General features: G+C 36.6%; 1 protein-coding gene across 3 annotated transcripts in view; it reads left to right on the top strand.

The window, feature by feature from the left end:
- Nucleotides 1–26403, top strand: part of LOC129889503 (TATA-binding protein-associated factor BTAF1) — a 34917-nt gene extending 8514 nt beyond the window's left edge. For 2 of the 3 annotated variants that reach the window (XM_055964815.1, XM_055964816.1), the window contains exons 7-29: nt 1377–1714; nt 3805–3913; nt 3996–4602; nt 5194–5326; nt 6292–6360; nt 7168–7379; nt 11613–11838; nt 12033–12203; nt 14262–14687; nt 14789–15232; nt 15359–15478; nt 15556–16038; nt 17845–18383; nt 19639–20131; nt 20218–20286; nt 21326–21430; nt 21515–21739; nt 21804–22064; nt 22147–22196; nt 24463–24572; nt 24645–24727; nt 25594–25803; nt 25906–26403. In XM_055964815.1, coding sequence (XP_055820790.1) covers nt 1377–1714; nt 3805–3913; nt 3996–4602; nt 5194–5326; nt 6292–6360; nt 7168–7379; nt 11613–11838; nt 12033–12203; nt 14262–14687; nt 14789–15232; nt 15359–15478; nt 15556–16038; nt 17845–18383; nt 19639–20131; nt 20218–20286; nt 21326–21430; nt 21515–21739; nt 21804–22064; nt 22147–22196; nt 24463–24572; nt 24645–24727; nt 25594–25803; nt 25906–26076 — 5654 coding nt within the window. In that variant the 3' untranslated portion in view covers nt 26077–26403. Of the gene's footprint in view, nt 1–1356; nt 1715–3804; nt 3914–3995; nt 4603–5193; nt 5327–6291; nt 6361–7167; nt 7380–11612; nt 11839–12032; nt 12204–14261; nt 14688–14788; nt 15233–15358; nt 15479–15555; nt 16039–17844; nt 18384–19638; nt 20132–20217; nt 20287–21325; nt 21431–21514; nt 21740–21803; nt 22065–22146; nt 22197–24462; nt 24573–24644; nt 24728–25593; nt 25804–25905 lie in introns of all 3 variants that reach the window. The other variant, XM_055964817.1, reaches the window with a different exon arrangement.
- The last annotated feature ends 124 nt before the right edge of the window (nt 26404–26527 follow it).

The raw sequence follows: 26527 nt of genomic DNA, 5'->3' as shown, positions 1-26527 counted from the left end.
AGTATTACTAAGATAAAAGTTCAAGTTTTACTCTATTTTAGTGGAAGTGGGTGCAAAAGTAGATTTTAGAAGTACCTTGTTGACAAATAAAAATAAAAGAGTACTGAATTTTGTGGAGAATTGGTTTCCCTTTTAGAAAATTAGACATAATTTTGGGATAAACCTAAAATGAGCGTTGCACAGTTAATAAACCTGAGCATGTTCTTAGAAACCACCAAGGCTTATCTTATTGACATTGTTCAAGATGGCAGCTATGCAAGAAAGTAATCTTTTCCATTGTTTGCTTCCTTTTCAAACTCTCTGATTTCACTGGGAGTATATTAACCCTGATGCTGGTTTTTGCTTCAATTGTTGTGCATCTAGAATCACCTCATGCTGTATTATGTTCTTTTCTTTGCGGTGGGGATGGGAAGGAGTAAATTGGAAATTTCTTAGGTTGGTATTCCTTACTGTTATCGTTGAACTTTCATGCCACTTGGAGAAGAAACAAATGGGATTTATGCTGTAATTTATTTCATTCAACCAAAAGAATACGAGTTTTTAGAACTTAGTGCAGTTCTCTATATTTGTATCTGTGATTACCATGTAAATTTCGTAGAAACCGCTAAAAAATGTTTCTTATTGGGTGGTCGATGGTAGTTTTGATCTGTAGAAAGCAAAACTTGAGGATATGTCGTGTGATTAGATGCGAGGCAGCTATGGGAGGACGAAGCTGTGCTAGGTATGTGAGGTTTTTATGAAGTACTTCATAGATTGAATCTCAGTTATACACCTGACCACCTGCTGTGGGAGAAGCAAAACTGTGTGAGTTTATTAACGAGTTTCCCTATTTTAAGTTACATAACCACCCTAAGTGCATGCACTAGCATGCCTTGATGATGATAGTTCTTGAATCATTTAGGTCAAATTGTCCACATCAAACTTAACCCTTGTTTCTATACATCAGTAGATGGCTGATATAGCAGTGTGTAGTAGCCTCACATTTACTGGTGCAGATATTGGTACTGCTGGGCTGTGGACTTGTTCTGTCTAAAGTGCATTTCAGCTTAGTAAACTGTAGATGCTGTAAGTTAGAAGAATGCTCCAATGTTCATCTAAGTCCAACTAATTAGAAGTCGCTAGTGGAAATAAGTTTTCTTAGGGAACGTGTTTACTCTTTCAATTTCAACTTTCACTCGTTGTTGCTCATTTTTCTTGATTGAGTTAATTGCTATCAGTTTTTAGATGGTAACTATTTTTTCCTCACATGAAAAATCTTGACAGTGGTTCCCTCGTCTTTGCTAGTTGATGTAGCGGGTTGCTTTTTTATTCTCTTTCTCATGTGGCTAAACAAATAAATTATTTGTAAACTAACAGGTAGTCATTCTCGTAATCAGGATTAGATGTGTGTGAACAGTTCATGGATGTCAATGAAATGATAAGGGATGAGGACCTGATCATGCAGAGAGCTAATTCTCCAGGAAATGGTGTTGCTGCTCAGTATTATTCATCGAGGCCTGTTGGCAATATCCGGCATTATGTTGCAAAAATGGTACCAAGTGTCAGATCTCGGAGGCCAAGTGCACGGGAACTAAATCTTTTGAAGCGGAAAGCAAAAATAAGCTCAAAGGACCAAACAAAAGGATGGAATAAGGATGGAGATGCAGAAGCTCCACAATCACAAGATATAATATCTCCTAGGGGCATGTGTCCTGATATGTCGAGCTCTAATAAGGTTACAAGATATTCTAACTGTGCTGTACACATAAATAATTCAGATACAAGGTGCTACTAACATTGATATGCATATGTATTTTCACTCATATACTGAAAGGTGCTCTCTTCTAGTATCATCATGTTTTTGGGTTTTGCTATGATCACTTTTTCTTTGTTTTCTTTGTCTTTTGAGATTCAAAATTCATATTTACTTGCTCTCCTATCATACCGAGTATGTTAGAGAAAGATATCTATGTGTGTACTGGAGTGAAAAATTTCTTTACATTCAATGTGTCCTTTTCTTTGTTCATGATCTTTTAGAGTTCACAGGATATCGGATATCCTAATTATGGTAGATTATTTTATAATTTCTTTTGGATGCATTTTAGATTTTTTTCTTTCTATTTTTCTTATTTCGTTTGTGGATAGATGTTACTTAGTACCAGTCTTGAAGGGTGAATCTTGTATGGGCATTGTACATGAGGATTTGTTTTGTTTTTTCCTGTCAATGTGTGCTATGTTGTGGTGTTTTCGTGATGTTATCTTGCTTTCAGGTTCTAAATAAGTTTGTTAGTTTGGAACTTCTAAATCCCTGGGTCTTCTTTGTGCAATTGCTATTAAACCTAAGTCCACTTATTAAATTGGGAAAAGTCTAGGTCTCCAGGTTTCTGTCCAGGATTATACTTGAATCTTGTCTTGACACCATAACTATATCTACTTTGAACTGGACCTCTCCATCTATTTGTTATCCGTAGTTGCTTTGCCTTGCTTCTAGTAAGTTCATCTATTTGGTGCCGCGTTTCTTTTACAAATTGATGTTCATTGCTACTGAATTTGTATGGAAGTGCAACTTGCAGTCTTTTTCTGTGAATGGTTTTTTCAGGACCAAGTTTAGGAATGTGGGCTGTTCTTAAATAATTGTCTGTGTGTTTGGCAGAGTTCAATGTTGCCTTTGTAGATACCTAGGCTACTCTTTCCTTTATCCTGATGTCTTTCTCTGGCTATGCAATGCTGTTGTAAAAGGAAAACAGTTCTTGATATCTGGATGTCTGTTTTAGGCTTTATGATTCCTGCCTGCAAAGTAAACCCAAATGACAAACTGGACATAAACTTGTTCGGAATTGGACTGGCATCGTATCTAGAGGATGTTGTTGATGTGGAGCCAATAAATTTGAGAACCATCTAAGCTAGTATGGCTCAGTGAATCTGGTAGTTATATTTTCATGTAAATTTGTGATTAAAGGTTATGGGCCGCGTAAGTTTGTAGCTATTAATTACAGTTGAGAACTTGAGATCATGTGTGCAAAATATGGCACCACTGGTGATTTTGAACAATTGCTTATTCTGGTAAGTTTTAGGAGAGTTTTGAAACTGTAGCAGTGGGTTACTTTGAACTGTTTGTATAGAATTGAAGGTATGGTCAGTTGACATTAAACTTGGTAACTGCCCTGTATATTTGACACTAAAGCTTGCGGGGTGAATTAGTTGGTTGTTGGTTAATTTACAGTTAAGATCATGTATGCAAGATGTGGCACGTTTGTCTAAAATTCTTATTGTTAGTGGTTTATTTGGTCATTTAATGTAGTTTTAAACTGTTCAGGTCGTTAAGTATTGAAGGTGTGGTGGATGTATGACTAAAATAGAGTTCTTCATTAACAATATGACTGACATAGAGTTGGGTGTTTTATAGAATTGAAAGTATGATAAATAAAAAGGAACTTATTCGTTTTAACAATCAATATTGTTTCATCCAAAGAAAGAATAAATAATATTTATGATCAGTAGAGATACGGCTTTAACATACCTACCCTTGAAGATCAATCTGAATCATCCTTTTGATCTGATAAGATATTTTCTATTATCAATTAACTATGCCGCGATTTCAAACTTCTTTATTCTTTTCTAAAGCTTGTATTCATGGAAATGCCAATAGTCTCCACTATGTTAATTTTTTCTTGTAGAAAAAATTGCTGGTTTATTATTTTTGATAAATTTATGTATGTCATTTCACGGACTTCTGCATTAAAATAGCATGTGCTTAAGTAATTATCAATTTTTCTCAATATTATCAACCTCAAATATCCAAGTCTTGAAATATATTTTCTGCAGCTACTTGGTGAAAACATCTCTGATGAAGATGGTCTAGAGTATGATGGAGATAAGATTTGGCCATTTCAGAGTTTTGTTGAGCAACTCATCCTTGATATGTTTGATCCTTGTAAGCAACTTCGATTATCCTGTTGTGCTTAATTCATTTCATGGTTTTCTTCTGAGATATTTGTTTCTGATTTCTTCTTCAGTATGGGAGGTTCGTCATGGCAGTGTCATGGCTATGAGAGAGATCTTAACTCATCAAGGTGCTAATGCAGGAGTAATCATTCCAGACTTGAGATGTGATAGTGCATTAAATATTAAAATAGAAGAGAGGGTAGACGAGAATACTGTCAAAAGGGAGAGACCCATTGATCTGAATATGCAAGTTCCACTTGATGAGCTAGAGTCAGTTTCCAAGAAACTGAAGGTTCAACCTGAAGATGCATCTTATTTGCCGATGGATACCATGGTCTGTACAAGCAGGGATGGTGATCCTGGTGGTGTTACTGTAAAAGTGGAAGATGTTGGATTGAGTTTGGCTGTTGAACAGGCAAATGGTGAATTTAGCATTGGTTCTGTTAAGTTGGAGACTCAATCTCATCTCAGTGGTGGAAGTCTGGGTAATGATATGTCAGATGAGAAGGGGGGTGGCATGGATAAGACTTCGATGGAAAAGATGGGTATTCTAGAAAACCTTCCTGAGAATTGTGAGCTGATGAACTTGGTTAAATTGGCTAGGCATTCTTGGCTCAAGAATTGTGAATTTCTTCAGGATTGTGCTATTCGTTTCTTATGTGTCTTATCATTGGAACGGTATGGTTTCCCTTCCCTTGGTTTGATATCTTTGTGTTTAGCTTTGTTCTCCATTCCCCATCGAAAAAAATTTAAAAATAAAAAGAAAGAAAACTAATTCAGAAGAAAAAGAAAAGGAAGACGGCAAGAAAAAAGAAAAGGAAGACAGCATTTTATTAATATATAGATATTGAGAAATGTTTTGGAATGACAAACAGGAACTAAGCTGCCTAAAGATTGCACCATTGTACTCTTGGTTCAAATTTTTCAGGCTTATAGCAGTGTGCTTTCCATTTTCGAATTTATGCACTCTCTTTTATCTTCTTTTTCTGCCTTTTCCAAGATATTTCTTTAGCTGTATCTCAACTTTGTTTTATTACTGGTTGCCCCTGCTTGATTTTGTAATTCCTGATGTGAAGGGTTATTTTTCTTTAGGTTAGTGACCCCTTATTTTGCTCCTTTCTCCGTTGACAGTTTTGGAAAGGGACTGTTGTAGTACTGCTGGCCTTTCATCCCTTGATTACATAATTCTTGATATGAATGGTTTTTTCTATGTAGGTTACTGATTTACCCCACCTCATCCCCCATTTTTGCTATTTCTGTCATTGACAGTTTTGGAGACTATGTATCGGATCAAGTTGTGGCTCCTGTTCGTGAGACTTGTGCACAAGCTTTGGGTGCTGTGCTTAAGTACATGCATCCTACTCTAGTTCATGAGACACTGAATATCTTGCTACAGATGCAGGTAAATATGAACCAAGCTCAGCCTTTTGTGGTTTAGTGAGTATGGCTTTTAAGATTTTTAACCTCCATCGCAAGTTGATATTCTCCTTTCCCTCTACTTAGTAATCTCCAATCGAGATGGACTAGTATGGTTGTAGTACTTCGTACAATTCACTTTCATTTGAACCAATTAATGAGCATTGTAAAGCCTTACAATATCTTGTATTACTCCCTTTTCTCCATTTATCCAATTAACTGTGTCGTAGAATGCTAAAAGTGTTTATCTCAGGTAAAAGGATATCTTATACGCATCTCCTATTGTACTAACTTCTAACCAAAAATCTCAATCATTCATTCTGCCATGTCAGATAGTGCACGTGAAGCAATAGCATCTGCAAAACTTAATGTCATGTTCTCTTTTAGCAAATAGTGTAAAGACAGAATTGCGTGAAGAGAGGACTAAAATAAAATTATTTGTCTTTCTTTTGTATAGTGACTCCTCCTCCTCTTTTCTATTCCTCAACCAAAAAGCTTCTGTCAACATGTGGGGCCATCTATTATTAGACAACACACAGTTTTATCTTCGTTAATCATACTAAGTTTGCTATAGATCTAACTTTTTGAGGTTAATCATATGTACTTCCCTTGAGGTTTTGCCTAATTACATGTGTTGTGGAGTCAATAGTTCAACATCATAGCGAAGAATTTTGAGTCTTTGTTGCCACGTGCCACCCACTCAAGTATTTTTCTGATGTACTTGGCTGTGGAAAGAAATTTGGCTTGCTTGAGGGTGTGCTAAAAGATTTCGGTTAATATAAGTCTCTCCTGTATTAACTAGTTTAAGATTTAAAAAGTTTAATTTCATCCGAAGTTGCATATTGTAAGTTCAACAATGGTATTCAACTTGGGACAGACACATTATTGATATGTGTCCGTTTCAGAATAGGTTTTGACATCTGTTTTAATTAGCTGTTCTGGGATTTTCAGCGTAGACCGGAATGGGAGATTCGTCATGGGAGTCTTTTGGGGATCAAGTACCTAGTTGCCGTGCGGCAGGTAAATCTATTTTCATTGGATGGTTTGCTTGCTGATTTTTTCTGCTGGCTTCTTGCCTTAAATAATCTAATCTGATTGTTATATGCAATTTGATTTTGAACTTTGTGTAGTGAAGTTGTTCGTGCTCGAGTATTTGAGTCATTTGGAGTTTTGTTTCTTGAACTGTCACCTAGTAGCACTGTTAAGAGGGAGCTTACGGACAGAAAAATAAGGCTACTGGGAAAATCTTGTGTTTGAGTGTGTAGAGGTATAGAAGGTTGAAGTTGGGTTGTTGGTTGTTATTTGCAGCTATAATTAAGCTTATCTTGGCCGATGAAATGCCTAGGATGAATATAAAAATTATTTCTTTCTATTATTTTTCTTCTGATCTTTATTAACAGGAATTATGGGTTGTCTAAAGATCTATGATACTGTTTCTATATCCTTTTAAGACAATCAGAAAATAAACTAACTCAATCTCCAGCACATTACTTTTGCTTTCTAATAATTGGATCTAAAGTTGCTTTGGTGATGTGGTTTTGTATGGTATTTTCCCTAGATTAATAATAAAATACTTTTTTAGAACGTTGACATGTGATCTTTTATCTCCTTTGTTTCTGGTGGATATGTAAAATACAATCAGGGGTTGAAGGAAGTGTTAATTGATAAATGGGTTTAGTCCTGCAGAGTTGGCAATGTGGTCTTATATGTTACACACGGATGTTTCCAGTCCAACTCCTTTTGCTTACTCATTTAGTATTTATGTTGCATGTACATTCTACAGACTACGCTGTTTTTATTGCTAATTTGATTCTTCAATGACAACAGGAAATGCTTTCTGAGTTGCTTTTCTGTGTTCTCCCGGCATGTAAAGCTGGTCTTGAAGATCCTGATGATGATGTGAGAGCTGTTGCAGCAGATGCTTTATTGCCCACTGCAGCGTCTGTTGTTGCATTAAATGGTCAGCTGTTGCATTCTATAATCATGTTGCTTTGGGATATTTTGCTTGACTTGGATGATCTCAGTCCATCTACCAGCAGGTAAGTCTTTATTTTTCACAAGGTTCCTTCAACTATAAGTTACAAACTTGCTCACCTTGGTGAATTTCATTCCTCACATGCAAGTGTTTCTTCAATGCAAGTGTTTAGCCAATATCTCATATAAATTGTTCACATTCTTGTTTATTCAAGATATTATTGCAACTATGTAAAAAGGAGGAAAGTAAAGGGATATGTTTGAGGATAAATATAATTCCATACAGAAAGTTAAATGGAATTGTATTGTATCCTTGTATGTTTTGTGTAAAGAGGAATGTGTAGAGGAAGTAGAACAGATAGTTGATCTTTTAGGCTCTTCGTAATTACTTTTGCTCCTTTGTGTCTCTTTTGGGAGGTCTCCCACATGTCCTTAATGCTTGAGGAATGCAACATTACTAGTTTTAAAAACAAAAAGGCTTACATACGAAGACATCTAAGTTGGCATGTTTTTTCACTTGGACACTACAAGTAGGTCTGTACCTATTAAACACTTGTATTAGGGCCCAAGTGAACCAGTTTGACACTTTTCACTGGCTTGGCTGATAGCGTGAATTTCACTTGAAGTTGAGTGCTTGAAGACTTGAAAACATAATTTTTTCTGTTTCCTTTTTCTCTCTCCTTCATTTCGCCCTGGCGCCACCATATCTCCACCATTTTCCTAGAAGATTGCCTGGAAACCACCATTTTTGACAGACTATCAGGAAACAATTACAGCCTTCATTTCTTCCACCTAATAAAACCCCATTGTTTCTCTTTAAGATAACATTTTGAGGGAGATAAACTGTTAGAGGCCATGAATGTAAATATTACTCCAACCTTTTGTCAATTAAAATTAAAATAGATAGCCTGAAAAAGAAATGAAATTACAGAACATGATTAACCTAGACTGTTGGAGGAACATGGCTTCAACTTGCCGGATTTCTTACCGAGGTTCGCCGGAAAACTTCTCTGCCACTTTCTAAATTGAAATTGCAGAATAATAGGAATTTCCAACTCAAATTGGAGCCTTGCCATTTTATAAATAAACGAAGAAGACTATACCTTGAGGGGAAAATGGAAGCCATGAATTAATAGGAAAAATAGGGAGTGGTGTATGTGCAGGTTCTAGGGATGGTGGTGATTGGAGAGACGACAGCATCATGAGAGCTGGTGGGTCTGATTTTGGAAATATCAAAATATCCATTTACGTTTCTGTTTTTTTATTGATGTGCCTCTTTTTCATTGGATACACATTACCATGTAAGGAGTTTGAACTTCAGCACATAGTTTGTTTTGGGACTGAGCTTTTTGTGTCAAACTGGTATTACAAGTGTTTAATGGGTACATGGATTATTTAAGGTGTCTAAGTGAAAAATTGTGCCAACTTTAGTTGTCTCCGTATTTATTAAGCCAAAAAAATAACTATGTAAAAAGGAGGAAGAAGAGAACTTGTATTTAATTGGTCGTAGACAACAACGTGTGCTCCTTTTAGATCTGATGTATATTTCTTGCTTGAAAACACATCAAATCGGTCTCCCATTCCCTAACATCTACTTTGATGATGACCCTTTTGTTTGGGTCATTCATTTCCATCACATTCCAACGGATGATTTTAAAATCCATCAACACACTTCTTTTCCCCTTCCCATTTGCCCCCATCCCTGCCTCATACTCCCTGCCCGCCACCTTATTTCTCCTCCCGTACACCTCAATCTTCCCTCTTTCTGTGCCTCAACAGGTAACCTCTTCTTCTCTGCACTTTTCTTTCCATCAAATCTGTGTCCCCTCTAGCCTCTTGATCAATACTACATAATAGATCAAATACTTTTTCTTCCGTCCTTCAATAGACAACCCAAGAACTTACGAAGTTAATATATTTTTCTTCAATTTCATTCTTATTGTTCCTTTTCAATTGATGTTGTAGTAGCCTTTGCTTTTGTAAAAGTTGAAAATGGTAATGTCTGATGTATATCTCTTCCTTGTTCAAGTCTTTTGAGTTTGGCATGAAATAAGTTTTCTGTTCATAGGAAAACTTTATTTTGTCATCAACTTTGTGTATTTTTTCTTTTAATCTTTGTTTCAAAAATTAAAAAGAAATTCTTTATTTCTTATTATAGTTTTTGACCTTTTGTATGTTATCAACACAACCACACCCAAAACACATACAACTATTAGCCCAAACAATCAAGGCAATTTCATTAGAAAGAACATGCTATTTATTCATGAGACCTTCACTGATATAAAACAAATAATTTAAGCCTGCCATTTCTCAAAGTGAAAGAGAAGGAAGAAGAAAAAAACCTTACACTCTTTTCTGCATGTTTTATGGTAATTAACAATGATGGCGTCTTCTTCTTATTTTTTTTTTTTGATGGCGTCTTCTTGTTTACACACAATTCTTTTGTGCTCTCTTCTTTTCTTTACTTCAACCACATCTGAGAATTAAACTCCCCTCTATTCTGCCTGTGCTAAAAGTTGCTTCAACTTTCCAATACCTTACCCAAATCCACCAAAGAACATCTCTTGTCCCTATTAGCTTGTCTATATTGCCGATTGTTGGTGGCCAATTATCGTGGTTTTTTTCTAGACCAATGTTAATATGGGGTGCAAATGCGGTTGAAGAGAAAGACGATTGGTATGGTTTTGCACCTTTGCAACTTAAATTATTAAAATTATTTCAAAGGTTGTAATTGTTCCATTATTTCAGGTTTGGCAACATTTAAATTTTTTGCTTTTGGAAGGAAAGGTTGTAACCAGTTCCATTATTTCAGTTATGGCAATGTATAATTTAATGCTTTTGGAAGGACGAAAGCTAATATTTAACAGAAATAGATTAAAAGGCATAAAATGATAAAAAAGATAAATAACTTTTCAAGTCTAAGAGAGGCACCATATCACTTTTTCTAATGCCAACTTCGTATAGATGGATAGATTCTCAATCTTTCAACATAGTCAATATCTAGGTTGAGATTTATACCTTGCTTTCAATTGCCTGTTAACCAGTTCTAATAAAGCTCAACAAAATTCGGTCAGTCTCTTACAGGATTCAGATTTTAGACTACCTCATTCTTAATTTTATTATATATTTTTTCTTAAAAGGATGACTGTCTAGGTCGCTCATCACATTCCATTCTCTCTCTTTAGCCAATTATCTGATGTATGAATCATAGTTTCATTTTTCTTATTTTGTTTTTACTCTGAATTGTAGCACTTTAATTCTCGGTTAATTAATTAGAATATCAAATATTCATAGAACTTTTTATGCCCCTTGTTCCTTTTTTACTTGACCTATGTTGATTGGGCACTCCCCTTAAGAAAGTATTTATCAAGGGTTTATTTTACTAAATTAACCTTATGAATTATGTTTTGGAAATCTAAGTTTGACTAGTATTTTATGTAGTTACTTAATGGTAAGTTTAACATTGGAAGAAAATAATAAATTTGTCTTGATATACTAAAATGGACGAGTAAAAAGGAAAATCTGTTTTTTGACAAGGACAAGTAAATAGGAATGAAGGGAGTACAAAATGAATTTTACTATAACTGCTTATACCTATATAGACCCAAGTAGCACAAGCAGATGAACAATCTGGTTGTAATTCTCATTGATAATTGTGCTATGAAGTTTTGCATAGTTAAATAGGATTTAGTGCCTATTTGGTTTAACTTATTTTAAACAACTTATAAGCTGTTTTACAGCTTATAAGCTTTAGATAAGCTAAGTCAAACAAACCCAATTATTTTTTTGGACTTATTTTAAGTCAAACACTCAAAAAACTGAAAACAGCTTATCAACAACTTATAAGCCAATCCAAACGGGCTCTTAGAATGTTTGAAAGCCATTTACTTTAAAGTCATTCCTTTTCTCAACTTTGAAGCACTTTTAGCAATTAAAATATCTCATCTTGTTGTGTCGATATATATCTCTTAACAAACTTTTTACCACTAACTGTTTTTTGGCTGCTCGAATTGCAGTACATAACTGGTTAGTGGGGTTTTGGATATCATTTATGGATTTTAGGGCTGAAAGCACCAAACATATACCCCATTGGAGGAGTTGTGCACGTATTGGCTTATACTACTCACGCACACACATACACACAATGATTGTGGATAATGATGAGCTGCCTTGTGTGGCCATCTTTAGGCAGTAGAGTTTCTCTGCCTTTCCCACTCTCTCATTTGTGCATAAATTTGAATATTCCAGATTGTGCCCAAAAGTTTATCTTGATCTTCTTTGTGCTTTTGGTACTGCAGTGTGATGAATCTGTTGGCAGAGATCTACTCTCAAGAGCAAATGATTCCCAAATCTTTTGGGGAGAAAAAGAAATTTGATCTCAATGAAATTGATCGCCAAGATGACCTTGGGGAAGGGACATGGTCTTCAGAAAATCCTTACATGCTATCAACATTGGCGCCAAGACTATGGCCTTTCATGAGACATAGTATCACTTCAGTCCGTTATTCAGCGATCCGAACTTTGGTAATCTTCCTTATTTGATCCTTTTTTCATTTGCTATTAACATATTGGACTGCTATTAGTTGTATTCATCACTGCAGCAAGGTCTTATCCGCTTGTATTTTGGTGTATTTGTCTTTGCATGAATTGGTTTTATACAGTGCAAGCGTGCCTAAGTATAGAAGATAAAAAGCTGAATCTTGAATTTTCTTATACAGGAGCGATTGCTTGAAGCCGAATATAAGAGGAGCATTGTTGAGTCATCTAGCTCTTTCTGGCCTTCATTTATTTTGGGTGATACTCTCAGGATTGTTTTCCAGAATTTGCTGCTTGAATCAAATGAGGAGATCGTCCAGTGCTCAGGCAGGGTTTGGAGGATCCTTCTCCAGGTTTGTTATTTATACCTGTTTGTCCCTAGCAAACCCCAGATCAGTGTTTCACTTTTCACAGTGCTTTATTTTATTGCTTCAACACAAATATTCTGTAAATGTCTACGATAATGCATTATTGTCTTAATCAAATTGCTATTATATCCTTATAAATTTTCTTATTATAACATGATAATAATAGGAGCATTCTCCAAGATGACATATCTGGAGGTGATCGGGATAGAGAGGGATACTATCCTATGTTAGTAGAAGAGACTTTTCTAATATGAGATATCTGGAGATGATTAGGAGTCATTCAATCTAATTTCATATGAAAATGAACTCCTGCCTCTCAAAAGTTTCTGACCCTCTTCTCTAGCTAATAAGTGAATTTTCTTTTCTAGAGCCTGCTGTTTCATTTTTTTATGTTATTTGAGGTATAATTTGATGAGAATTTTGTAATCAGATTTAAAGTGCTCACTCGTTTGAGCTTTTGATGTACTAATGAGGAAAAACAGTAATTTCGAATCATCTGTGTAGTTAATTGTTTAGAAAGTGTTGTTTTAATAATCAGAGTTTTTTTGAAAAAAGCTTCAATGCCACTTTCATAGCACTGATCCCGAAGAAGATAGGGGCTAAAGAGTTAAAGGACTTTAGACCTATTAGTTTAATAGGAAGCATATGCAAGATCATATCTAAAGTTTTAACTGAAAGGCTTAAGAAAATGGTTCCAAAGTTAGTTGATGATCAACAAATGGCTTTTATAGAAGGCACGCAGATCATGGATGCAATCTTGATTGCAAATAAGTGTGTGGATGCAAGAAAGATAAGTCCCAGGCATTCTATGTAAGTTAGATATTGAAAAAGCTTACGATCACATTCACTGGGGTTTCCTCTGGAAGAGTCTAGAGAATATGGGTTTTGGGGACAAATGGATAAAGTGGCTGAAGTTTTGCATCACAACTGTGAAATTCTCTGTTCTAATAAATGAATCTCCCTCTGGCTTCTTCCCATCTGAGAGAGGATTGAGACAAGGGGACCCCCTATTCCCTTTTCTTTTTATTCTGGCAATGGAAGGACTAAATGACTTGCTCAGGACAGCGTAAACAAAAGGATGGATAAGAGGTTTCAGTGCCAACATGAATGATAGGCAGAGCTTGGCTATTTCACACCTACAATATGCTGATGACACTCTGATCTTCTGTGATGCGGATAAGAAATTTTAAAATTCAGAATCAAAACCTTCTAATGAAGTGGCTTTGAAGATTTGCATCACAGGAACAAGCTTTGTGGAAGGAAACAATCAAGACCAGGTTTGGTATGGAGAACAAATGGACTACCAACTTGCCAACACAACCCTATGGGATTGGAGTATGGAGGGCTATCCGAAACCAGTGGACTCTCTACAAGCAGCTTAAGAATTTACATTTTGAAATTATTTTTCAATTGGTTATAACATCAAAAACCAAAGTGCATTTAAACTTCTAAATCATTGGAAACTTTAAAGATGCTTCCCAAAGAAATAAAGGAGAAAGGGTGAGCGGGTCAGCCCCTTCATCTCCATAAGGAGTATTTTTGGTAGCTGTTTATGTTTTTCTCCACAATAAAATGTGTTTGAAGTAGGTAAAAGGACTTCAGGGAAAAAGTGAAATTTCGTGAAAGGAGTAACAAATAGGAATAACCCAGTAACAAATTGATTTAATCCTGAACTAGACTACCACAAACGAAATTTTCTATTTTTGAGAAATGAGAGTGTACAGTTTGGTATAGGACAATGATGTTATTATGGTGGCATCAACTTACCCAGGGAAACTTTTTTGCCAGCTTCAAATAATTGCTATAAGATAAATTATGGCTTAAATGTTATTATTTAATGGAGGCTAAGTAGGCATTAGAAGATAGGATTGCTGCTTCTGAATCATTAACCTTGAGCAGGTCATTTCATAGTTAGCTGAGAAATAGTTCTTAGTTATTTGATCTTCTTATATTTTTGATATCTATTTCCTTTTTATGCCCTATTAATATGAAATTATTACTTGATCAAAAAAAAATTGAGATATGTATTTCGATTGCTGTTAGTGCCCAGTGGAAGACTTGGAAGATGCTTCAAAGGTATATTTTCCTTCCTGGTTGGAGTTAGCAACTACTCCATATGGTTCATCATTGGATACTGCAAAAATGTTTTGGCCTGTAGCTCTTCCTCGCAAAAGCCACTTCAAAGCAGCTGCAAAGATGCGAGCTGTGAAACCAGAAAATGATTCCCTTAAAAGCATATGCTCAGATTCAGGTGAAGGCATTACTGTGCTGGAGAAAAGTGTAGAGGCTTCCACCAGCAGCGGAAAGATTGTGGTGGGTGCTGACATCGACATGTCGGTCACGTATACACGCGTTGTTACTGCCACAGTCTTGGGCATTTTAGCTTCTAGGTTGCGTGAAGGTTCTTTGCAATTTTTTATTGACCCCTTATGGAAGGCGCTTACCTCTCTATCTGGAGTTCAGCGGCAGGTACATAATCTTAAATAAGTGTTTAGCATTGATCTCCATATCTTTCCTTTATATTTGCCCCTATATGCCAAATTTAAACTGGAGTTTTGATGGTGAATCAGGTAGCTTCAATGGTACTTATTTCTTGGTTTAAAGAACTGAAAACCAGGAACATTTTGGATATGGATGCGGTCATTGCTGGCATCTCAAGTAATTTTAGGAGCTGGTTGTTGGATTTGTTAGCCTGCACTAATCCTGCGTTTCCTACAAAAGATTCTTTTCTTCCTTACATTGAACTCTCAAGAACATATGATAAAATGCGCAATGAAGCCCGTCAACTGTACCATGCAACCGAGTCATCTGACATGCTGAAAGATTTGTTATCATCTACCCCGGTTGACTTGGATAATCTCAGTGCAGATGATGCAATTAGTTTTGCATCTAAACTTCAATTTTCAAGTATTGATACTACGGGGGAGGAATCTGCCGCGCGGAACAGTCTGGACGAATTAGAAACATTCAAACAGAGGCTTTTGAGCACTTCTGGGTATTTGAAATGCGTCCAGGTAATTTTTGGGTGTGATTCTTTAAACGTGGTGTCTGATTAACTGGATGATTGTATCAGCTTTAGTCTTTTGCTGATTTATCACATCATTTTCTAACTTTCAGCCTTTTCCTTTGACAACTCGCAGAACAATTTGCATGTTACTGTCTCTTCTTTACTGGCTTCTGCTGTTGTCTGGATGAATGAACTTCCCGTGAAATTGAATCCAATTATATTACCTTTGATGGCTTCTATTAAGAGAGAACAGGTAAGTGTTAAATCTTTGAAATTTCCTGAATAGAGAGCACTTGCCATTTGCATGTTCATAATTGTTCATTTTTGAAGGAGGAGATATTACAAAGTAAGGCGGCTGAGGCTCTTGCAGAGCTTATCTATCGTTGTATGGGACGGAAGCCTGGACCAAATGACAAGTTAATTAAGAACCTCTGTAGTTTGACATGCATGGATCCTTGTGAGACACCTCAAGCCGGAATTTTGAGTTCTATAGAAATAATTGAAGAGCAGGATCTTCTATCCTCAGGAAGTAGCAGTAATAGACACAAATCAAAAGTTCATATGCTCTCGCCTGGTGAAGATCGTTCTAAGGTTGAGGGCTTCATCAGTAGACGTGGATCTGAACTTGCCTTGAAGTTCTTATGTGAAAAATTGGGTGGATCTTTGTTTGAAAAGCTTCCTAAGCTGTGGGACTGCCTAGTGGAAGTTCTTAAGCCTTGTAGCCTTGAAGGCATGACTGCAGAAGATGAAAGACTTATTACTCAAGCTATTGAGTTGGTTAAGGATCCTCAGAACTTGATTAACAATATCCAGGTCAGTCTCACTGGTCGTGATTATTCGTTTCTTGCACTTTTTGATAATTACATGTTTATTACAAATGCAACCAAAAAGCTAAAGGTAGGCAAAAATGTCTTTCTATAAAAAATTTTGCCAGCCATTCGGGTGGATGGATAGCTGATGTGATGTTCTAGGGACTATGCAAAAAATACAGAAGTTTCATTCCTTTTCTCCAATGATGCCCTAGGGCCAATGGAGCCACCTTTCATGCTCTATTTCCTTCTTTTATTTGCGATCATTGAAGATCATTTACAAGAGAAAGAGGGGATGCTTGTAATGTTTTATTGCTTAACAATGATTGGACCAGAGAATGCGATTGTAGTAGAAAATGATTCTCTTTATGAAGCTACCCTTTATTCTGATCCCAGTCCTCTGTGGCCTTCTGTTAGGTAATGATGCCATGATGAGTCTTCTCTTTGTGAAAAAAAGATAACTACTTTTTTGTTGATGTTAATACCTATATACAGCAGATATTGTTCGTCATGGTTATCATAAAAAATGTTGAATCTGTTCCTTCTCATAGTACATTATTATAGGTATAAGTCTCAATTATTTCTTGGAGGTGGATGGTGGGTGGGTGCTGTGGTTAGGAATTTGTTACAAATATTGTTTTTTTTTTGTTTGTAAGGAAGAAAAATATACAAATATTGGGCTTCAATAAACGAAGTAAGAAGATTTCGTTTGGTTGGAATTTCTAGGAGTTTTTTTAGTTTCTCTCCGTTGATTCTTAACTGTATTATTCATTTCCACTTTGTCAACTCTTGAAGGGTATTTATTTTGATAAGACAAATAAAAAAAACCATAACTAAGGAATAGAAAGGATGGGCACCAACTGACGATCTCAAATCTTGGAAGCGAAGAAGGAAATATAGTTCTCTTTCTTAAAACTAAAGCTCTTATACATTTGCTGATCCTTGAAGGCCCAACACTTCCTAATATTGTTTGTCCTGCTTACTATCTGAAAACAGCCAAAATTCCTCTCTGATCATAGTTTCTATAGATGTTTTCTAGTACTTTTCACGTAGCTTCTGGAATTATCCATTTTTAAAACTTAAATTGATAGATGTTTGAATCTAGAGATAAATTGCTTATTTCTATTGTGAAGATTGAATCTTGTCATCTCTTTTGAATGGAGCGAGTGCTAGGTGTTTGTACAGATAACAGTAGAAGAAGTGTAACTAGTCTGCCATTAAGGTGGAGCAGTTTGTGCTTACAAAAGCAAATTTACAAGTGTTGTTGCTTAACTGACAGCGGCTAGGGGTATTTCGCTGGAAGGAAAGCAAACTGAAAGGCAAATGAATAGTGCACCTAAGACATTATATATTTGTTACCTCTGGGAAGCAACAACTGCAAGTTTAAGCAAGAAACAAATTCATTAGAAATGTACTCTATCTGACCCAATTTCTGTGGCGCTGTTTGATTAGGCACAAGGTTTAAGAAAGAGAAAGACTTTTGAAACTTGTGGTCTAAATAAGCCATAAATATTTGCATGGCTATATATCACATCTCATTAGGGGTAAAATGGAAAGTTTAGAGTTAAATTGTTTCTGAATATGGACAAAAATGACGTTCTTCTTGGGACAAACCAAAAAATAAAGTGTGCCGCATACAAGGGAGAGGGAGTATTTGAGTTGGCATTTGCCACCACTATGGTTGTTACTGTTTCAAAATTATTTGTAAAGACTTGATTAGTTTCATGCTCTATTTCAGTTGGATACTCTCTTCCTTTCCTTGACCCAAGCACTGTCTTTGTCTTCTTACCCTTTTTCCTTCGAGTGGCAGGTGGTCCGTTCCATTGCACCAATGCTGGATGAGACATTAAGACCGAAACTCCTCACTCTCCTTCCATGCATTTTCAGATGTGTTCGTCATTCACATATTGCTGTGAGATTAGCTGCATCTAGATGTATTACAACCATGGCCAAGTCAATGACATTGGATGTGATGGGTTCAGTTATTGAGAATGTGGTGCCTATGTTAGGTGACATTACATCTGTACATTCTAAACAAGGAGCTGGCATGCTTGTCAGTTTGCTTGTCCAGGGACTTGGTATTGAGCTGGTTCCATATGCTCCCCTCTTAGTAGTTCCCCTTCTGAGGTGTATGAGTGATTCAGATCATTCTGTCAGACAGAGTGTGACACATAGTTTTGCGACCCTTGTGCCTCTACTTCCATTAGCACGTGGTGTTTCTCCTCCTGTTGGTCTTAGTGAACACTTATCAAGAAGTCAAGAAGATGTTAAATTTTTGGAGCAGCTAATTGACAACTCTCATATTGATGATTACAAGCTCTCAACTGAACTAAAGGTGACATTGAGAAGGTAACTCCAGAGCCACTGATTATCTCTCAAGTATCTGCAGTGTGATATTGTGATGCCTACCCTGTGCTGAGCTTATTTTTTTAGAAAACAACTGATATCTTTGTCTCTCGCTGCAGAGATCTATATGTTCCTTTTTCTCCTATCTTGTTTTTCCCTTGTTTCGATTTCCCTTCATTCATATAACAAGGGTTGGTCGGACCCAAATCGCATTTATCATCATATGCTTTAAGGTTCATTTTCTTCTTGTGGAATTATTAGCATTTGGAATGTGCCAAAAGAAATAGTTGAAAAGTATTATCATGCACATGAATATTGACAACATGCAAAATGAGGTAGGGGGGAGGGTGGCAAGAGTCTTTCTTAGGATATCTATCAATGAGGTGTTCTTTCTGTAATTGAGATACTGCAATCACATGAACAGTATGCCATGTACAACACTATTTGCAACACACACCCCTACTGTGCTTTAAATGGGCTTTCCTGCTTTTGTGTTACCTAAGCCATTGAGAGCAAGACAAGATTATTTATGCTACCTGAATTACCCTCTGGATAGAGCTAATTGGATATTGTGTTGCGAGCTTACCATGCCACTTAAAGACATGCACTTCTAAGTGACCAGCTGCTACATTTTAAGTTCGAAACATGAAGTCCAAGCTTAACATATAACGAAGAAAATTGACGAGATAATGGACAGCATATTACTCTTCAATATCTGTGTACTACAATTACTTTTATCACATATTGTCCATAGTCCTTCTGTTTCTAAACAGCCACACAACTTGATCACATAGTTGCAGAAAAGCAGAACTATGTCCTACGAGATGTTTTATTTTGAGAAACATGATAGCTCATTTCTAGTCACTGCTGCTCCTATATCTTCATGGAAACAGGGAAGAGATTCAATAAACACAAAGTTTAACGTTGGTGATTTGTCTTTTTTGATAATGCCATCTGAAAGAAAATTGCGTTTCTTAGGCCCCTGTTGGTGAATGTCGAGATAAAAATGATGACTTCATCTGCTCTCAAACCCAAGTGAAGGAGAACTTATATTTCAGCTCGATTTCTCTTTATTTTCATTAGTTTCCTTGTGGGACAGCCATTTAACCTTATTTGAAACACTTTTGAGTTTTCTGTAAGCTAATCCCTTTGCCCTCGACCCAAAAAAGAGGGGGAAAAAGGAAGGGGATAGAACTTCAATTTGCCCTTGAGAGCCTTTTAGTAGTTTTTGGTCTAAGATTCTTTCTTATGCTTTCAGGTACCAACAAGAAGGTATAAATTGGTTGGCATTTTTGAAGCGCTTTAATCTTCACGGCATTTTATGTGATGACATGGGCCTTGGTAAGACCCTTCAAGCATCAGCAATTGTGGCATCTGATTTAGCAGAGCACATTGCTCTAAATAGTTCCCAAGATCTACCTCCATCCTTGATAATATGCCCCTCAACCCTTGTTGGCCACTGGGTTTATGAAATAGAGAAGTTTATTGATGGTTCTTTGCTTACCACCCTCCAGTATGTTGGTTCTGCACAAGAGCGCAGTTCTCTACGGTCTCAGTTTAATCAGCATAATGTTATAGTGACATCATATGATGTTATCCGCAAAGATGTTGATTATCTTAGACAACTGTTTTGGAACTATTGCATTCTAGATGAGGGACATATAATAAAGAATTCTAAGTCGAAAATAACAGTTGCTGTTAAACAATTGAAGGCACAACACCGCCTCATTCTTAGTGGAACACCAATACAGGTGTGTTTGTGTTAGTAGTTCAACCACAATTGAATACTTACAACAGTTTAATGGGTGCTTAACTATTAGTCTGACTTAAATTGCAGAATAATGTGTTGGATCTGTGGTCACTCTTTGACTTTCTTATGCCTGGGTTTCTTGGAACTGAAAGACAAGTGAGTTTCATCATTTAAGCTTTTCTTACCAGTTCAGTCAGTTAAATTGCACTTTTTTTGTGGTTCATATGTTGTTCAATGTGTCCAACAATTACGAGCTTTTGTTCGACTTGTGCCTCCTAAAAGTTGGATCTGGGTGGGAGGTGCGCATAGGGAAGCTGTCGTACTACTTTCCATCCCTTCAAGTCATGAACCAACCTGTGCTCTTCTTCCCTTCACCTTTCTCGATTTTACTTTAACAACAGAATATTGAATTTGAGATTAACTGGCCTCAAATTCTTTAGTCCTTTAGGACCCTTTATTCATAGGGTTTGCATTATGCAGGGAGAGAGTTCCGTTCATGCTAACTGCATGTGTCTCGTCAAGCTCCTAAGACACTTTTAGAAGCTTGATTTATGTCTGTTTGAAGAGTTCATTAGTATTTACATACAATCGTAGGAGTGCGAATGGTACATATGGAAGCAGGCAACAGTTATTATAATATGCTTTGTCTCTAACTAGGAGACACGGGGTTTAACTTGGGTGGTGGATGGCTCTTTGAGAATGAATCCAATTATTCTTTGTAAAATTAGAATTCTTTTTTAAAAGAAAATCTTAGTAGGTTGTTCCCTGGGAGCTGTTTTTCATGCTTGTCATATGAAGCATTGTGATCTTCCTTTTTGGTACCATATCAACCACCTACCAATCTGTAAGAGCTACATGCCTTATGTATCTGTATAGTTGGGTTTATTTGTCCCCTATAGACAATCCAGATACCCTTTTGAACTTTTCTAGCTCCTTGTCTTTAGTTTAATGTCTGTAATGAAGCTTTTTAGTTATTTTTGCTACTATTTTGCAACTTGTATGCATCTCCTTGATACTAGAAATGGGAAGCTTCACTTCGTAAAAAAAAGGTGGGATTTTCCCATCATGTTGATATGGGCATCATGAGTATCTTTCAGAATCTGATGTGGATGCTTTAGTGAAACTTTATTGTGTTACAAATTTCTTTTTGATCAAAAATTGTTTGATGACACTTTGTTATTTGTTAACTTAACAGTTTCATGCCTCCTACGGTAAACCACTACTGGCTGCCAGGGATCCCAAATGTTCAGCCAAGGATGCTGAAGCAGGTGTGCTTGCTATGGAAGCATTGCACAAGCAGGTGGGTCCATTTCTACTTGCGTATGGCCTTTTCAGTTGCAGTCATTTCTAATCTAGACTCAAACTGAAAGGTTTTCCTTGACAGGTGATGCCTTTTCTCCTTCGCCGGACTAAAGATGAAGTCTTATCTGATCTGCCAGAGAAAATTATTCAGGATAGATACTGTGACCTGAGTCCCGTTCAGCTAAAACTCTATGAACAATTCTCTGGTTCACATGTAAGACAAGAAATTTCCAGCATGGTGAAGCACAACGAATCAGATGCAAGCCAAAAAAATGATTTGCCAAAAGCATCTTCTCATGTATTCCAGGTAAGTTGAGAATAGTCGTGATTATCTCTCTTGTGGTTGTGGTCTAATATCTCTCTTGTTTCAGGCACTTCAATACTTGCTTAAACTTTGTAGTCATCCTCTGCTTGTGTTTGGGGAGAGAGTTTCAGAATCCCTCTCATCTGTTGTGTCAGAGCTCTTCTCTCCTGGTTCTGACATTGTTTCAGAACTCCATCAACTCCACCACTCTCCCAAACTAGTCGCCTTGCAGGAGATCCTTTCGGAGTGTGGAATTGGTGTTGATTCAGGTTCTGAAGGCTCTATTTGTGTGGGACAGCACAGAGTCCTGATATTTGCACAACATAAGGTAATGCCTTGAACTTCTCAAGTTACTTTGTAATTTATTCTGTACCGGTATTGGCCTAGAATTTAACCCCCGAACCTTGCAGGCCTTGTTGGACATCATTGAGAGAGACCTGTTTCAAAATCATATGAAGAAGTAAGAACAGTTCTTTCCTGTTTTTTAATTTTTGTAACTTCCTTTTGGATTAAGTTGGACCTTCCTATATTTCCATTTCCAATGAGTATCTGTGACTCTTATTTTCAGAGGCTGTGAGGCATCTTTTAATATATTTCTTGGGTTATCATGTGGATGAACTCTTGGTTGTCATGCTTAGGTTTTTGATTATTAAGGGCCAGTATGTTGTGAACCATCTATGTTGCAACAATTTATAGTGGCGATTTGCTTTTACGTAAATAGATAGGTTATATATTGACCTAAGTTGACCTAAGTTGCTAGGGCTCTTCACATTCGGTGCCACACCCATGTCGACACTACATGGGTGTGGGATCCGTACACGATCTGGTCAACTGATTTTGGGTACTTTGACCAAAATCGACAGAGAAATTCCGGAGAGATTCAATGATTTCTGTAATCAAAACAAAAGCTAAGGTGAAATTGAAGAAAAATGGAATACCTTGTATGTAGAAATTTCTGTCACTCCTTTTCCTTTATCTCCTTCCAGGATTTTCCTCTTATCAATATTTTCTCCTCTAGCTTTCCACATAATATCTCACAATTAAGGTTTTCTAACTCTATTTTTAGATATTTGAATTACTTTTAGCCGAATCCCCACATCCATATCCCCAAATCTTAAAATTTAGATCATGAAGAATCCAACCTCTAGATCCACACTCGAGTCCAAGCAACTTAGATATTGACTAATTTTTTTTTTTTGAAAGTAAGACATTTGTTTTAGAAAGTAAGACATAAGAAAGTGTTTTTGACCAAAATTTTCCCTTTTGTTTCACCCAAACTTCAATTTAATCCTTGCAATATTTCAATCAACTGAAAACAGCCTTTATGTTTTTCAAAGTTGACCAAAAACATCCCTCTGTTAATTTTCTATCCGTTCTTAACGGAAGTTTAATCTCGTGACCTTTTTCTCTCTTCTTTCCATATGAGTTTAAGTGTTTAACTAAAACATCCCTTTGTTAAGTTTTATATCCATTTCTAATTCTAATGGAACTTGAGCTCATTTGTCTTTCTAATCGCATTTGGACCAGTTATCCATCCTTCAAAAAAACTTAAAATTAAAATTCAAATACAGTTATCTCTAAAGTCTTTTCCATCAAAATCTTCGTTTGCTGTCATATTCTCCTCCATGATCTTTTGCCGTTAGTATAATAGTAGGATTAAATAATAACAAAATTCATGTGGTATAAATATTCTTTAGTTTCAAAAAAGTTTCAAGTGGTATAAATTCTGGGATTGCTTATACCGAAAATAAAATTTCAGCCAAACATAAGATTAAAGTCATATAAGTGGTTGGCTAAATGTGCCTGGGAGAGAAAGACAGTCCATTAAACTTGTGGGCTAAAGTCATAAGCAGTCCCTTAGTGATATTACTTTTTCTTTCTTTTCATTTATATTTTTTTAAAAAAAATTCCCCCTCCCTTCTTCTTTCAAGTCTCTACCGGAGACCACCATTTGGAGCAACCGTTCACCTCCATTGTAACCCCTTCTCCATGAAAATTCATTGAATCACTTCTATTTTTCATTTAGTTTGCATTCTCAACCTCCAAAGATGAATTTGTATCAACAAGAACTCCAAAGGATGTACGCCAACATTTCAATGGTGGCTCTGTGACAGGTTTAGATGGTGGATGAAGAAGAAAGAGATTCTTGGGGAGGAATAAGAAAGGGAGGAGAAAAGAAGGGGAGGGGAAGGTCTGGGGAAAAAAATAGGTGGCTTAGGGGATGACATTGGGAGAGGAATCTGATGGGGAAGAATGGAGGGGCAACTTTGATGGGGAAGAAGGAAGGGTAAAGTTGGGTGGATAAGTTTTATTCTGTTTTTGACTCTAGCTGGTTCCAAGTCATGACTGTGTTCATCAAAATGAGCTACCACTTCAGTCAAATATCATACAGTTTCTACCATGTTACTTCGTTAAACCTGGAAAGCTCTGACCTTTGTGTAAGCAATTTCTATGATCTGTGGCACCTGGAAATTCTTTTGTTGACTTCCAGTCATTTTTTGTATTCAAGACTGTGTCGGCATATTAATTGGACTTTGTATGCCTTATCTTGACTTTCACAATTAATAGTTTTGCTAGTGCACATGTGAAGGTCTTGGAACTGGAAAAATCAGGTAGAGGATCAGTGATGCACCTACTTTAATCAAAGGCTGCATTGAAGTATTTGAGTCAGTTCCTTGTGCTTTGACACTCAGTAGCTAAAGAGATTTTCCTCCTTTTTTGAGCAGTGTTACATACTTGAGGCTGGATGGATCAGTTGAACCAGAAAAGCGCTTTGACATTGTGAAAGCCTTCAATTCGGATCCTACTATAGACGTTTTATTGCTTACTACACATGGTATGATTCTACATTTTGGCATGGTTTCTGTAGAGTTGAAGACTTGTGCTCATGTATGAATGCTTCTTGCAGTTGGTGGGCTTGGTTTGAACCTGACATCAGCTGATACCCTTGTGTTCATGGAGCATGACTGGAATCCAATGCGAGATCACCAGGTATAGAGATTTAGCCTTTTCTTTGCAGGTTTTTTCCCCCCTGAATATTGTCCAGAACCACCAGCCACATATTTCTTTAGCTTATTTTTAGCCCAGTTAAAGGCAAAAAGTACCTATAATCTTTAGGTATTAGTTTCCTTTTGTGGGTTGGGGGAATTTAGGGGGGGGGGGGGATTTTGCATGGTCGGTATGGAGAAATCTCTCTCTCTCTACAACTAATTTTGAGCCTTCTGTTGAGGTTATGTGTTTCTTGCCTCTTGCTTGGCTTTGTTTTACTGCTTATTTGGTTATCAATTTCCCTGGATTATTGTGAGCGGGGGAGAGTTTGTTCAAGTTCTTATTTATTTTAGGTGTTCTGCTTCTTAGAAGGCAAGACTAAGTCTGTGATAAAGTATGCAGGTTATTTGTTATTTGCTATCCATCCATATGGAGCATACGTAATAATTTGGTAATCTACCTCCCAATTTTAATCACAATATTGAAAATAAGATAAATAGAATAAGTGATAAACTAGAAAGAACCAAAGGGTGTATGGCCATGTGGTCAATGAGTTGGGTTGAGACCCATGAGGTCTCAGGTTCATTTTTTTTTTTTGGTGCTACTTTTGAGGATTTAGTACTTATCAATCCTAAATTTTAAGACATTACGAATGGATTTGCCAAGTTTATAGTTATCTTGGGTATTTTGATTTACTTCTTGCAGATTATACATATTTATGTTGGATTGTTAGATGTGGAGTAAATATATTGCAAGTTTTAGATGTTCTGTTGCATTTATTTAGTCAGCAGTCTAGTTGAATCTTCTCATGTTCTGCTTGCTCAAGATGATATGGAAAAGCAGGGTAAGTTATTCATATCCTTTTGTAGGCTATGGATCGAGCTCACAGGTTGGGCCAGCGAAAAGTTGTAAATGTTCATCGTCTCATTATGCGAGGAACCTTGGAAGAAAAAGTAATGAGTCTCCAAAGGTTCAAAGTGTCGGTTGCCAATGCAGTGATCAATGCAGAGAATGCAAGTTTGAAAACGATGAATACAGACCAGTTACTTGATCTATTTACTTCGGCCGAAAGTAAAAAGGTGATTTAACACTCAACTTTGAATCTATAGTCTTTCTCTCGATTCCTTGAGAATTAGAGATGCATGTATGCTATTTAACTTACCAATGGTGATTATTCTCAGGGAGCCAGTAGATCCAAAAGAAGCGATGAAAAATCTGATGTGGACTCAATCTTGCCACGTAGTGGGAAGGGCTTGAAAGCCATTCTCGGAGGATTGGAGGAGCTTTGGGATCAGTCACAATACACAGAGGAGTACAACCTGGGCCAGTTCTTAGCAAAGCTTAATGGTTAATTATCTAAACTTCTCTGCACATTGCATTGGAATATGCTGAGCAAGGTAGGGATGAGATGCAGCTGTGCGTTCCATGTACAAAGTGTACATTCTTTGAGTCTGCCCACAATTTTGACGATTAGAGGTAGTTCTCTTTTATATTGTTTTCGTGATAATTCTAGGCAGGCAAATACATTTTTGGACTCCATTGACATAGAAGAGTTTATAGCGGAGCACAGTTGTGGGATGCCCCTGTTAGGAAAGCTGACATTTGTAAATCTTGGATGATGTAAATACATTCAGCTTTTCTTTATTAATTGATGCAATCAAAAATGAATGTTGGTTTCATTGTGACCCGTGTTTTCTTCAATTTGTTTTGTTAAATCACATTTTCAAGTAGTAGCTCTCCCTTCTCCAACATTTTCGATTGCTCTTTCAACTGTATACAAGGTGTAGAACTGGATTGGAACTA

Source organism: Solanum dulcamara, chromosome 5 (assembly GCF_947179165.1).
Source record: "Solanum dulcamara chromosome 5, daSolDulc1.2, whole genome shotgun sequence".
NCBI classification, from domain to species: Eukaryota; Viridiplantae; Streptophyta; class Magnoliopsida; order Solanales; family Solanaceae; genus Solanum; species Solanum dulcamara.
Note: the sequence above shows the minus strand (reverse complement) of the source record. Positions and strands in the feature narration are given on the sequence as shown.